Source organism: Oryzias latipes, chromosome 23 (assembly GCF_002234675.1).
Source record: "Oryzias latipes chromosome 23, ASM223467v1".
Lineage (NCBI taxonomy): Eukaryota > Metazoa > Chordata > Actinopteri > Beloniformes > Adrianichthyidae > Oryzias > Oryzias latipes.
In genome coordinates, this window is record NC_019881.2 from 17204971 (window position 1) to 17217691 (window position 12721).

A 12721-nucleotide genomic window follows, 5' to 3' on the forward strand; every position below is an offset into this window, starting at 1 on the left:
GAGGTAGTTTCTTTTGAGGAAACATTTCTGTCATCAGCTGTCTGCTTTCTGCAGCTGCTGAGAGGCTGCAACTCCGCAAGAGAAAACAGAAAGCAATTTAAGGAAGAACTCTGCCTGACGAAGTCCCGACTTCAAACCAGATCCTTCCAGACGTTGCTCAGCATTGTTCACACACTGCTGCTCACCCTCAGGGAGATGGCCCGTGGAGGTTTATGCGGCGTGTCTTCGTGTAATCGGTCACCCAATGAGGCCAAGATCCGTTTTCTGTGTCCAATAAGATTGATCTTTAATACCTGAGAAAAAACACATGACAGACATCATGGGTGTGGCCAAGAGCAGGGAATGAAGGAAATACATTTTGAGTTAAAAAACAGAAAAAAATAATAAAAGATAAACAGTTTTAAACAAAGAAATATTTGATTGAAAGTTTTACTGCTATTTTTCCTAATTTGGATAATTTAAAATGTCTTTCATGAAAAATTATAGTATGTGTAGAAAAAATAATTAAAAAGTTAATAGAGGACAAGCTGTAGCAATAAGTGAAAGTGGGATTTTTGAGAACATGCTCACACAGTTACCAGGACAAAGTAAAATATTTTTTGTGGTAGAAAACAGAAAAAAATACATCAAAACCAAAGCTTCACTGCAGGTTTTTACCAACCCATTTCCTTCATTTCACAGCACATTTGACAGCTCTAAACCATCAGTTGCCTGGATAAATATCACAACTTATTTCAAAGTTAAAACTAAACAAAGATGATATACACATGTCCAAAAGCAGGACATAGTGTTTTTTTGCTTTAAGGTATAGCAGTTTTAAAAATGACTGCTTTTCAGATAAATAAGTTTGTCATTGTGTATTGATTCTCCCCAGACAGTCAGGGCATGAACATACACTGACTAAAACCCACAGTTAGGCTCCAGTGAAAGAAGTCTTTCTTTCCGTGGTCACCAGGCACCAACTGTGCCAGGTACAGAGTTTTCTAAGAAGACGTGTAGGAGAGCTTTGCAGCTGTCTGAGGGATAATACTGGCACACTCGGCCACTACAGCAAACATCTGCACGGGTTATGGAGCTGCATTCAATCGTTTACCAGTAAACTATAATCATAATCATGTCACGAATGTGTGTTTTCCTCTGGGCAGAGCACTAGCCCTCAGGGTAATGTGTCGTCAGTCTAATGATTCTCCCAGGAGTTAATCTTGGCCTCAGCTCGACCCCAAACTCACAAGAGCAAACAACCAATGAAAACAGGGAGAATATGTGTTTCTGTGTAGAAATCACTGCTTATGAGAACTGGGCAGAGTGAGCAAGTATGACGTTACCCATAGAACATGGCTTGCTTTCAGCTTCAAAAAAACAAAGTCTATTCAGTCGCCACTCTTTGGGTATATGAATGCCCCCACACTGGAGGCCAGACATCGTCAATTAACAGTGATTAGTGCCAGTCAACATTTCTATGGCAACCACTTTCACCAGTCAGAAGTGAGCTTTTTGGAAGTCTAAACCCCTACCACTTGATAGGGCTACAAGAAATCTGTCAAACGTTTCAACTGTTTGACGTGAGACCACCTGCTTTTATTGAGGCATCTGATTGGTCAGTTTAAAACTTGAATAACTTTCACTACATAAAAAAATATAATGAAAATAAAAATCAGGATTAGCAAGAACATAATGATTGAGTAGTAGCTGTTTAGCCAGCATGTGCTTCCTGTTTGGATGCCAGGGGGGAGGAGTCACTCAGTCCAGTTTTCATATTAGTCAATGGTAGAAATGCACAAGCCAAAGCAGTCACTAGATGTATAAACTGTCTTCCATAGGTACTAAATGGAGTATAAATGTTGTTTTGGTTTTATAGCCTGTATACCTAGGTTAAGAAAAAGAGGTAACAAAATTAGTTTCAAAACTAAAACGCAACCAGACACATAAGGATGTACTTGCGTTAAGTTTTCTGTGCCATTTTCAAAAATCTATGTGCTCACAGGCTTATCTGTTATCTGGACTTGTTAGCTTCGCTATGACCATCTTCCATATACACCTTCCTCCAACAGTGTGCTAATTCTGCACAGCTTTCAAGCTGGCTTAAAGACTTTTACTTTGTTAGATGTTGTGAATCATATTTTCCCCCAAAACAGCCAATTTGTTTTACCGTGCCGTTTCAAAATGAACAGCAATGATTTTAACTCAGTGGGAATGAGCTGTTTTAGATTAAAAATATACAAAATCTACATGTACATTTTGCACTGAGTTATCATGTCTTTAACTTGTGCAATAATTACAGTTAAAATGCATTTTACAAAATCCTGCTCTGCTTAAAAAACTGGATGCTGGGTATTTTTGGTCCACATGAAATGTTATAAGATATTCACTTTTCTGTCCAGCTTGTCTGGGCAACACAGCTTCAGTCAATCCTAACATTTCTGTTTCATCCAACACAAACAAACCAAAAATCTTCAGAAAAAGCACTGTATTTTGCCCTCAGTGTTGAAAATCGGTGTTTTGCTTTCCGTTATGCAACAGCATCTACTTCAAATACGTTACAACCCTCAACCTTAACTTGAAGTTCAATTGTCACCATAGTAACACAGAGCTGCTGCAGCAGTCACCCACACATACTTATCACTCTGCAAAAATGAAAAAACAAAGAAAAAAATTCACGTGTTAGCACACACACGCACTTCCCAAACAGCTGTTAAAGCTCAGAATATTGATTGTTCTTAAATGGAAAATAATTTAATAGCAGCCTCACCTTTAGTTTGGAAACACACACATTCCCTGCAGCCCCTGACTCATTAGCATTTACATGGTATTCAGAAGTCCTAAACTACCACCTCATATATTTTTTGAGCTTTTTTTTTTTCTAAATTTGATGCATTTTCTTTTTTTTTATTACTTTATTTTTATTAGTTTTTGTTACATGTAAACACAGCACAAACCACAACAACAATCAAAAACAAGGGTCACTTCTAGGTGCTTCTTGTGTCTATTTGTTGTAAAGTGTCCATTTTTCCCATTTTCGGTGTAATTGTGCCTCTTGCCGTCTCAGCCTGTATGTTATTTTTTCCGTTGAATAGATGGTGTTAATTGTTGAAGTCCATTGCTCCTTTGATGGGATCGACGTAGTTCCCCAATTCCTGGTCAATGATTTTTTAGCAGCTAGTGACATAACTTTGAATAAGCATTTGTAACTTTGGTGGACAAAGTTTCCTGAGAACATGTACAAATAAAACAGTTGTGGTTCCAGAGGAATTGTATATCCCAGAACTTTATATGTTATATCACACACCATCTTCCAAAATCCTGTAACATTTGAACACTTCCAAAATATGGTCTACATTTACTTCTCCACATCCACGCCAACAGCTCTAATTTCTTTTTAACTGTTTGTTCTTTAGTTTCGGTGTTATAAAAAATCTAATACGTTCAGAGGGAACGTAATTGAATTTTAAAATTTGAGTTTTGAGAATATTTATTTTATATCCTGACAAATTTGATGCATTTTCACCTTGCTCATCACACAACCATTACAGTTTAGCTCTGCTCAAACTGATTCAAAAGAGCTAGGATGATATAACCTTGATGACTGTCCGTTCTGTTCTAAGAGCACTTCAACCCATCTATCAAAAAGGAAGGAAAGGCACAGACAAGCAAAAACTGAAAAGCTGTTGATACCAGAGTCTGATATTCTCTATGCTTTACAGGCTATTAGTAATTCCAAAAGCAGAGCTGAGGATGCATCTTTTTGTGTTTGCTTCTAAGCCATTACTGTTGACAGTTCAAAGATCCTGAAGGGGATTTGTTTCTAGGATAACTGCTTTACTGCTCTACTGACTCAGGCCTAAACAGGAACATGTACTGCAGTGTAAATGTTCCTGCCAGGTACATGTTAGATTTTCTATAACTCTGTTTTTAGTAGGGGTGTAACGATTAATTTAACAATTTGTTTCATATCATACTTTGTGGTTGACGATACGATTCTTGTCGATATGGTTTCATGTTAAACGATCTGATCCGTTGGCATAAAATGGATCCAGAACATCTTTACCTAAAACTTCAACCAATGTGACTCAGGGATAAATACCTGGGTACTGAACAGTGCAGGTGAAGTTTTCCAGATTCCTTGTTTTTCTTGCAAGATAATAAGTTACATTTTTTCTTTGTATTGTTTTTTTTTTAAATATAGTGTTATTTTTGATCATAGTCATGATTTTTCAAATGAAAATAATCTACCGTAAATACATTTTAGATAACTGATCTGTATGTTAATATACAAAATAGAGTTATGTCTATTTTACATAATTATTAAGTAATACATCGTTGTCATGTGATTTATTGATACTTAAGTATTCTTAATGACCTGGAACTGTGTTGGTAAGGCATAGACATCTGATAAAAAGTTATGAACCGGATTACGATAAATCATGCAATAAAAAAATGGTTACGGTAGAACAGGGGTGGGATTATATAAATTCACTTCCTTCCACTCCCTTTCAAGCAATCTTTGATTTAATGTCTAGTTATCCTAAGTTTGATACGACTTTTCATGAGTGTATAACTGCTGATTGTATTGTTTTGCACATTATTCTTGCTTGGATTGCTTGAAATAAATAATTTTAAATTAAATTCAAATCAAATCAAAAGTGTGAATGAAATATGTGTACATACAAACAGGCAAACAAGAATTAGTGTCAAATCCATTCACATTTTAGTTTCACAAAGTTCATTCCACTGTTGTTTTTCCACATCAAAACAATCCAAAGGGAACATTATTAGAACGTTCTTGCACACTGTATGGTCACGTCTTTGCTAAATTCAAAGTGTTTCCACACATTGGACTGGAATGAGGGCTTGATCATATTTTTGCTTCCATGTGTGTTGTCCGCTGTGATGTACTTGGCCGTTTTCACGTTATAGTCAGATGAACTTACCATGTCTTAATCCAAATGATATCCGTTATCGATTTATTTCATTTTGAAAGGATATGGTTTTTTTAAATGGTATAGGCCATTTGACTGGATTTGATTAAAAACTCGCCTCAGATAGATCAATCTGGTTAGATCGCAGGAATATCAATAACATCATTACACCCCCAGTGGTAAAGGTGTGGACTTCCAACAAGTTCATTCCTGATTGGTGAGAGAGGTTGCCATAGAAACAACGATTTGGACCAATCACTGCTAACTGATGACGTCTGACTTCAACATGGATGTGTCCTAATGACAAATGGCGACTTAACTGACCTCATTTGATTGGAGCAAGAAGCAAGCCATTTTCTGAGTGGCGTCACACTCACTCGGCCCAGTTCTCACATCTAGTCAATGGTCAGGCCATCCAAAACTTCTAAAAAGTAACTTAGCATCAGCAGTTCTCTAAGCTGTTAAAGGTTATGGGGTCAGATGCAAAGAACGCATCTTTGCTGAATCTGGACTGCAGCATCAACTGGCACTTTACCTTTGAGTCTTCTCAGTGAACATCTACCAATGTTCTTCAAATACAACTTTATGTTTTTTTTTAATTTGCATTTTGTTAAATTGTGGTGGCGTACTGAACATCCACCAATCTCTTCTACAGTGTGCCACTTAGTCATGATTGCAGCTTCGCTAAACATTCCATAGTGAACAACTTGCACTATGGAAAAAAATATAATGAAAAAAAAGGATCAAGAACAAGTTATGACTGAGTCATATTTGTATATTTATTAAAAGAAGTCTACGTTTGGCATTTTAGGGCCAGTGGGTACTTCCTGTTTGGAACACCAGGGGGAGGAGTCACTCAGTCCAGTTCAAACAAACATGGATGATTTTATTCTGTCTCTTTTATCCTTTTCCAGCATCTTTGAAATGTAACAGTGGTGTTTGCTTGCAGCTCTAATCCAATGAAGCTGAACCCTCAGTTCCCGATGATGTTACAGTTGTATGAAGTGATTTCGGGTACAGTTTGCTTCCAGTGGTTGGCTGTCCTGCTACATTTGAGTCTCTTTGTGCACTTCAGTGCTCTAATCCTGTTAACAGTCTTGTTATCGCAGACTGAACAGGGCTGATAAACTGATTAGCAGCCAATATGGTTAACAGGGTCATGCAACATCCACTCTGCAGACTGCTGAGGTTTGCTTTCACAGAACTAAAATTGAATTCATGTCTGACGTATATTTTTGGTTTTCTTGTTATCTGTTCCACCTTTACGTTTAAGACCCGCTCTGATGAAAATCATGTTTTTGATGTCTTTAACATGTTCTTGTGGAATTTTTCGGATGATGAAGGACATATAGCAGGAAAATTAAGATTAAAATTGCATTTCTGAGTATTTTTTAAATTGTGGTGAATCAGGAGCAGGCAAAGATTCTGTTTTAAAAAGAGCATATTTGCTTCATAGAACATAAGCTTTGCTTCTGTCTAATGCAACCACTTGTAGACGACTAGATCCATGGACATCTTTCTGAGTTTCTAATGAACTACTGCCGCCCGTCAGAAATAATTAAAAGACCACTGGGAACAATTTTAAAATCGATCAAAAGATGATCAGAGACTTTAAAGTAGTGGTGAGGTGTAAAAACTGCATGAAGATACATTAAAGTTCTGTTTGCATTCTGGATAAAAACAGTTGACCTGTTTTAAGATACTTTTAACACATTACAAGAACGGGCTGACCTTTAAAAACCAGATGAAGACTCCAAACAGGAGAAACTTGGCTGAAGGAACTAATTTAACAGTAAATGAGTCAACAGGCATCTGCGATTTAGGACATTCACAACACCTCTCATGTAGGACACGCGACAAAAAGCCTTTCTGTGTTCCTCACTGGAGGGGCGGCTTGGAGCTGGTTGGTTCACTGGAGCATTAAACCCAGTGAGGGAATGAAGTCTAGTTGCTGTCTGTGATCGAGCTAGCAAGTCATTTTAATGATGGGGGGGAACAAAAATACCAATTCTCTTTCAGCTCTCTGCTTTTGTCTAATCTACATCGACTTGCCTAACCATCCCTCTCATTACCCCCACATCCTCTTCCTCCTTCACCTCGACTTACCTCATCTCTCATTTATTACACTTTGTCCTCATTTCCTCCTCTCTCTTGCTCTGTTCAGATTTACAAAAGGAACCGAGGGAAAAAACCAGGTAAAAGACTCATTGATATTGCTTAATGAAAGAGATTAAATGAATTTCTTCACCTGCGCCTTTGTTCTGCTGGGTGTGTTTTTCAAAGTCAATAGAAGCAGTAACCTGCAGCCTATGAGGATCTGACCCCTGTGATATCAACAGATATCTGCTGCTCCTGGAGCTTAAAGCCACAATGGAGCCTCAGCCTTCTTAAGTCTCTTGAATCAATTCCTGCAGACAAAAGAATCAGCAGCCTAAGCTCACTTAAATTGCCTGGGTCAGAATACATTATGGGACAACTAAGTGCACTTATTGATTGACAATCAGTTCAGGTATGTTTGAATGTTATTTTGGAAGTGTATACTGAACACCAAGGTCACATCTCCATACATTAGAGGAAACTCAAGATATCATCAATGGGGAAAAAACCCTCTAATTTGTGTTTTTCTAGGTATTATTTGTGCAAGGCGTGAAAAATCATGAGCAAATTTTAACTAAAAAGTGGATTTCATGCTGATGCAGAGTCCTGACTCTGTAATTGTTCCTCTGTCACAGAGATTTTTTTTTACCCTGAATACTTAACACAGCCACCGTCCTCTGCCTCGCTCTCCCTGTGCTCCTCTGGGCTTTTTGAATGGAATGATTAGAATTGATTTGTCCATACACGCAAGAAACTGCACATACACACGGTTAAAAAAAAAACCCACAACATTCAACTCCCTCTTCCGTGCTGGGAGCACCCCCCCCCCCCCCCCCCCTTGGTTTCATAGCAACCACAGGGAGGAGGGAAGTAACAAGGATTGTTCTAAAAATGATGTGCTGGAGGAACCAATAGGATGAGGTGTTTCTTTGCTGAAAAAACAGCTTGCCAATGAGAAGAGGACGGCGGAAAGTCTGTCTACATAGAAACAGATTTATATCTCAATTACCAGCATGACAACTGTAAGTCTGACTGCTAGAGCAGACCGTAAATACATTTATGTGTGTACAAGCAAACGCTACGAGATCAAAACGGAAGCGAGGTCTCTCAAATCCTGTTCGGCACACAGCCATGAATGCACACCCGGTGCACATTTTTTATTCAGCCGTTATTTTACCAGCCAGAGCAGCTCAGGAAAGATACAGACAAAACGGTATGAAAGATTTTCTAGGTTTATAGTTGTAAAACGCTTTCACATTAAAGACCTACTCCAATAAAAATGGGGTGTTTGGTGTTGTTAACATGTTCTTGTGGCATTTTTCTGATAATGGAGGACATATATTGTATATACAAAAAATTAAGCCTGAAGTTGCATTTCTGAGTATTTCTTTATTTAAACTGTTGTAAACAAAAAACGCTGTTAGAAAAAGAGCATCTGTGCTTTATAGAAAATACACTGGGCGGGCCACCTGCAGACAAGTAGATCCACGTAGGTCTTTGTTTTCCTCGTCTGAGATGGAATCTGGCTCAGAACTCTTAAGCTGGATAGCTCAAATATTGCTAGCCATTTTTGTTGTATCAGTAATGTGAGGTTGAGGGGTTTGAGGACCTGTAAGCCAGGGTGTAAAAAGATAGGGGAAGGGGGAGGGGTTGCTCTGCACCAACTTTTATGCCTACAACTCAAAGGGGGACTTGTGATGAACTACTGCCACTCTGCAGAAGCTATGTCCTAGAAAATGAAAGCTCTTATTTGTTTTGTTTTGGCTAAAAACGGCACAATCATAATTAAAAGACCAGTGGGAACGCTTTAAAAATAGATCGAAAGATGTTTGGATTTAAATGATTAAAAATCTTGACATTGGCTTCAAAGATTTTGTTTGACAGTAAATATGCACATTTTAAAATGCAGGAAGTGACTATAAGTAGAAAGCACTGACTGCAAATAGTGATAGAAATGCAACAATTCAACAGCCTCCATACTCCAACAGTGGAGTATGGAGAGTACAGTGTGCATGGGGGGGGGGCAGGTACATTAGAGGTTAATGACATGCTTGTTGCAGCCATATGGGCATGTGTGAACTGTGTGCTGAGGGACAGTCTAACGGGAAACCTGCGTCATTTTTTGTGCATGTTTAGCCAAAGGTACGGCTTTTAAACTGCTAAAACATCAAAACATAATGTTTAGATGTACTCCTAATAACCAGCGATGTCAATTTGTCTTCAGTAAAGGACATTTCTACACCTAAATATCTTCCAACCACTTCATACTTCTGAATTAACTCCTTTTGTTATAAAGAGGGCATTTAGAACCTTCCAAGTTTGAAGGGGTTGAGATCTGGGAATTGTAGTTTATATTGGATTTAAAACGTTTTTTGACCAGACACAATTTTTCTATTCCAGTAGTCAGAAGATATGAACAAGAAAAAGCAGATTTGATTTTAAAGTCAAATGTGTGTGTACTGGATTCTTAAGAAAACCAGTACAGCAAATATTGTTTTGTTTTTTTTAATTGCTATTTCAATGTAGAGAGCTGACAATAGTCACACATTAGTTTCATTTGAGCACAGTTGTACTATCTAGTAGTACTTTTGAAGCTGTTAAAGACCCACTTTCATTAAAATGGTGTTTTTTGTATATTTTTGTGTCATTTTTCTAGTGATGGAGGACATATATTAAGACAATAAAGCATAAAATTGCATTTCTGGTGGTTTCTTTATTGAAATTGTTGTACATCACAATGCAACAATGTTGATGATTCATGAAGGTCCATGTCCTAGAAATGTAAAGATTTTTAAAAATTTGGCTAAAAACAGCGTAATCATAATTAAAAGACCACTGGGAACACTTTTACAAATCATCAAATTTATCCATTTCATTTTATAAAATCACTCATCCTGTTTATATCTGCTTTGTTTTTCAGTTTAGGTGCAAAATAGTCTCAACAACATCAAATATAAATGTGTGTTTAACAGATACATGTTTGACAAAAAGAAGGAAAAAAAACATGGAGTACTGAAGTAAAAACCTGGTGACCTTTAACCAAAGGCTGAAACTCAGTAATGTGGTGTTTGTGGACTAATGTGGTCTCTGACAGGGAATCAAATGTTTCGCCAACAGCTCAAAGGCGGAATTCCAAACCGCACCAACGCGGACAACAGCTCAGGCTAACTGCTCTGCCACAGTTACTGCCGCTCCATCAACAGCTGGATGGAGAGGAGTACTTTCCTGCTGGGGCTTGTCTCCTCCTTCCTTCCACTCCGCTCCCCCGCTGTCAAACAATCTTCTTTACATTTTTGTGGTTTAATAATTGCACACTTCTCTTTTAACAGTAAAAACGTTCATAAAGTAAGGAATGTGATGTCCTTTGCTGGAGTCCCATGTTTCCACTCAACAGTAGTTGAAGGCATAAATAACAGTCAAACATTTTAATCCCTCAGACTATATGTTTTATATGTAGTAATTTTATCTGTTTTTGTTGAAAACAGATGTGAATGAATGCCTTACGTCTCATCACTACAATATCTATGACTAAGATAACAGGCTGTAAAGAAATATACAGATACAGTTTGAACGCCACACTACAGGAGCAGCTAGCTACGCATTAAACATCTAAAAAAGTAAAACTCATCCTATCACCAGCAGAAGAAAGGAGTCAGAACTCGCTTCACTTTCAAAACTTGTATCAACAGTCCTGGTAGAAAGCTGCTCAAATCAAATCACAAGCCTTCCTTCAGTGTGGAGCTTGAGACACTTTTCATGCACGACATCATTCATCTCCCACACTTGCACAGGCGCACACTGTTACACAGCCAGCAAATTAGCTCAGTCAGCAGTGGTGATTGAGTGCCGTGGACCAGTTCAGTGTGGTATCAGCCTCACGGAGCATAGTGATAAAGAACGCCAAAAACGAGAACAAGCGCAGAACAAATGGGGATTGGTGCTCCTCACTGCTGTATCTACAGATCTTTTGTAATCAGCCGTTCTTCATCTCATTCCCAGATAAGCTTACCTCCTTTTAAATCCAAATGAAAGCTTAGCAGTAGTCCTCAGTTCAGTCTCTTCCTGACTTATTTCTCCACTTTTCCTTTGCTTTTCTTCTCTTTATCCACTGTGTAGCTTCACTCCTCGCCTTTTCACCACCAGCTTTTGTCTCCCTTCCTCTCACCCTCACTCTGCAGATCCCCCGCGCTCAACAACTCCTCCTCTTTCTTCAGCTTGCGGCAGCCAGACTACATCTCCTACATGTCTCTGCCTGATCTCTCTTTCTCTCTCCTCCAACCCCGTTTACATTCGCCGTCGCCCCGGTCTTCTCTTTTTTCTGTCTCTATGGAGACACTGAGCTGAACCCAGACAAGCTTGTGCTCCAGCGGATATCGGGTGTGTGTGCTGCACGAGCCACAGCATCATCAGTGCATTGCATGACATAATTGGAGATGTCTATAAAGCACACACAAGTGGCTGCTGTGCTACCACAGTAACAAAAATGCAGTCTGGGCCTGTTGCTTTAAAAAATATACAAGAACCATGACTTCAAGATCTACTCTAATCATCTTTTGATCTATTTTAAAATCATTCCCAGTGGTCTGTTAATTGTAATTTTGCCATTTTAAGCCAAAATCAGAAAACCTGTGTGGGTTTTTTGGGACATAGTTTCTGCAAAGCGACAGGAGTTCTTTAGAAATTTGCTCCCATGTCATATCATCCAGCTGTTTACACACTCTCCAGCTAGCTTACAGCCCCTCACAACACCAACCTAACATTACCGGTGCAACAAAAATGGTGAGGAATATTGAAGCTGTACAGTTTAAGCCAGATTCCAGCTGAGAGGAAAACAAAGATGCACACGGATTTCTTTGTCTATAAGTGGATGCATCAGAATAGAGCAGAGCAGGGAGCTTGTAGCCCGCTGATTGTAGCTTCCACGTCTCATCATTTTTCCATCTGCACCTGATTCACAACGATTTGAATGAAGAAATACTCAAAAATGCAATTTTGAGCTTAATTTTCTTAAAATATGTCCTTCATGAAAAAAATGCCACTAGAACATGGTAAAAACACAACTTTCATTGATGTGGGTCTTTAAATTAATTTAACTTTGACTGTCTGAGAGGTTTGATTCCTGGAGTAGTTCACACGTTACGTGTGAAAAATGTCTAATCATTCCCCCTTTTTGTAAGGTAGAAAGACTCCTATTTAAAAATTCTTAACTTTTACTAAAGTTATCTTAATACGTTTGCTTGTAATTGAGGTATTTAGGTTTCTGAATGTACTTGCTACCTTTTTTTTCCTGTTTCTAAGCTGCTCAAGTTTTTCCTAAACAACAAAAAACATCCTTGCAAGATAAATGATGGAGTTAATGGTCAGCCACCCCAAAAACAGTCCTTTAAACCCCACCTTAAACTAGACAGATGGGATCTAACTCTAAAAGAGATTTAAAGCTCTTTCACAATAAAATTCTTCAGGCCATCCTTCTCTGTAGGGACATGTTGGTGCGTTAAACTAGAAACACAGAAAATCCCAGTATATCATAAGACAACCATAATAAGATTTTTTTCTTTTAAAGTTCCTTCAGGTTTACACCACAGACATGTCACAGCTAAGCAGACTGCCATGTTACATAATTACCCCGAGGAGGTTTTATCACACCGCCTTTTCTTGATATTACATTTCAAGACCTCAGTGCACATGCTTGAAATAAAACATGTGCA

General features: G+C 38.3%; 1 protein-coding gene across 10 annotated transcripts in view; it reads right to left on the reverse strand.

The window, feature by feature from the left end:
* Window positions 1-12721, reverse strand: part of anks1b (ankyrin repeat and sterile alpha motif domain containing 1B) — a 205723-nt gene that overhangs the window by 18801 nt on the left and 174201 nt on the right. For all 10 annotated transcript variants that reach the window (XM_023952556.1, XM_023952554.1, XM_023952555.1 and 7 more), the window contains one exon: window positions 186-293. In XM_023952556.1, coding sequence (XP_023808324.1) covers window positions 186-293 — 108 coding nt within the window. The remainder of the gene's footprint in view (window positions 1-185; window positions 294-12721) is intronic.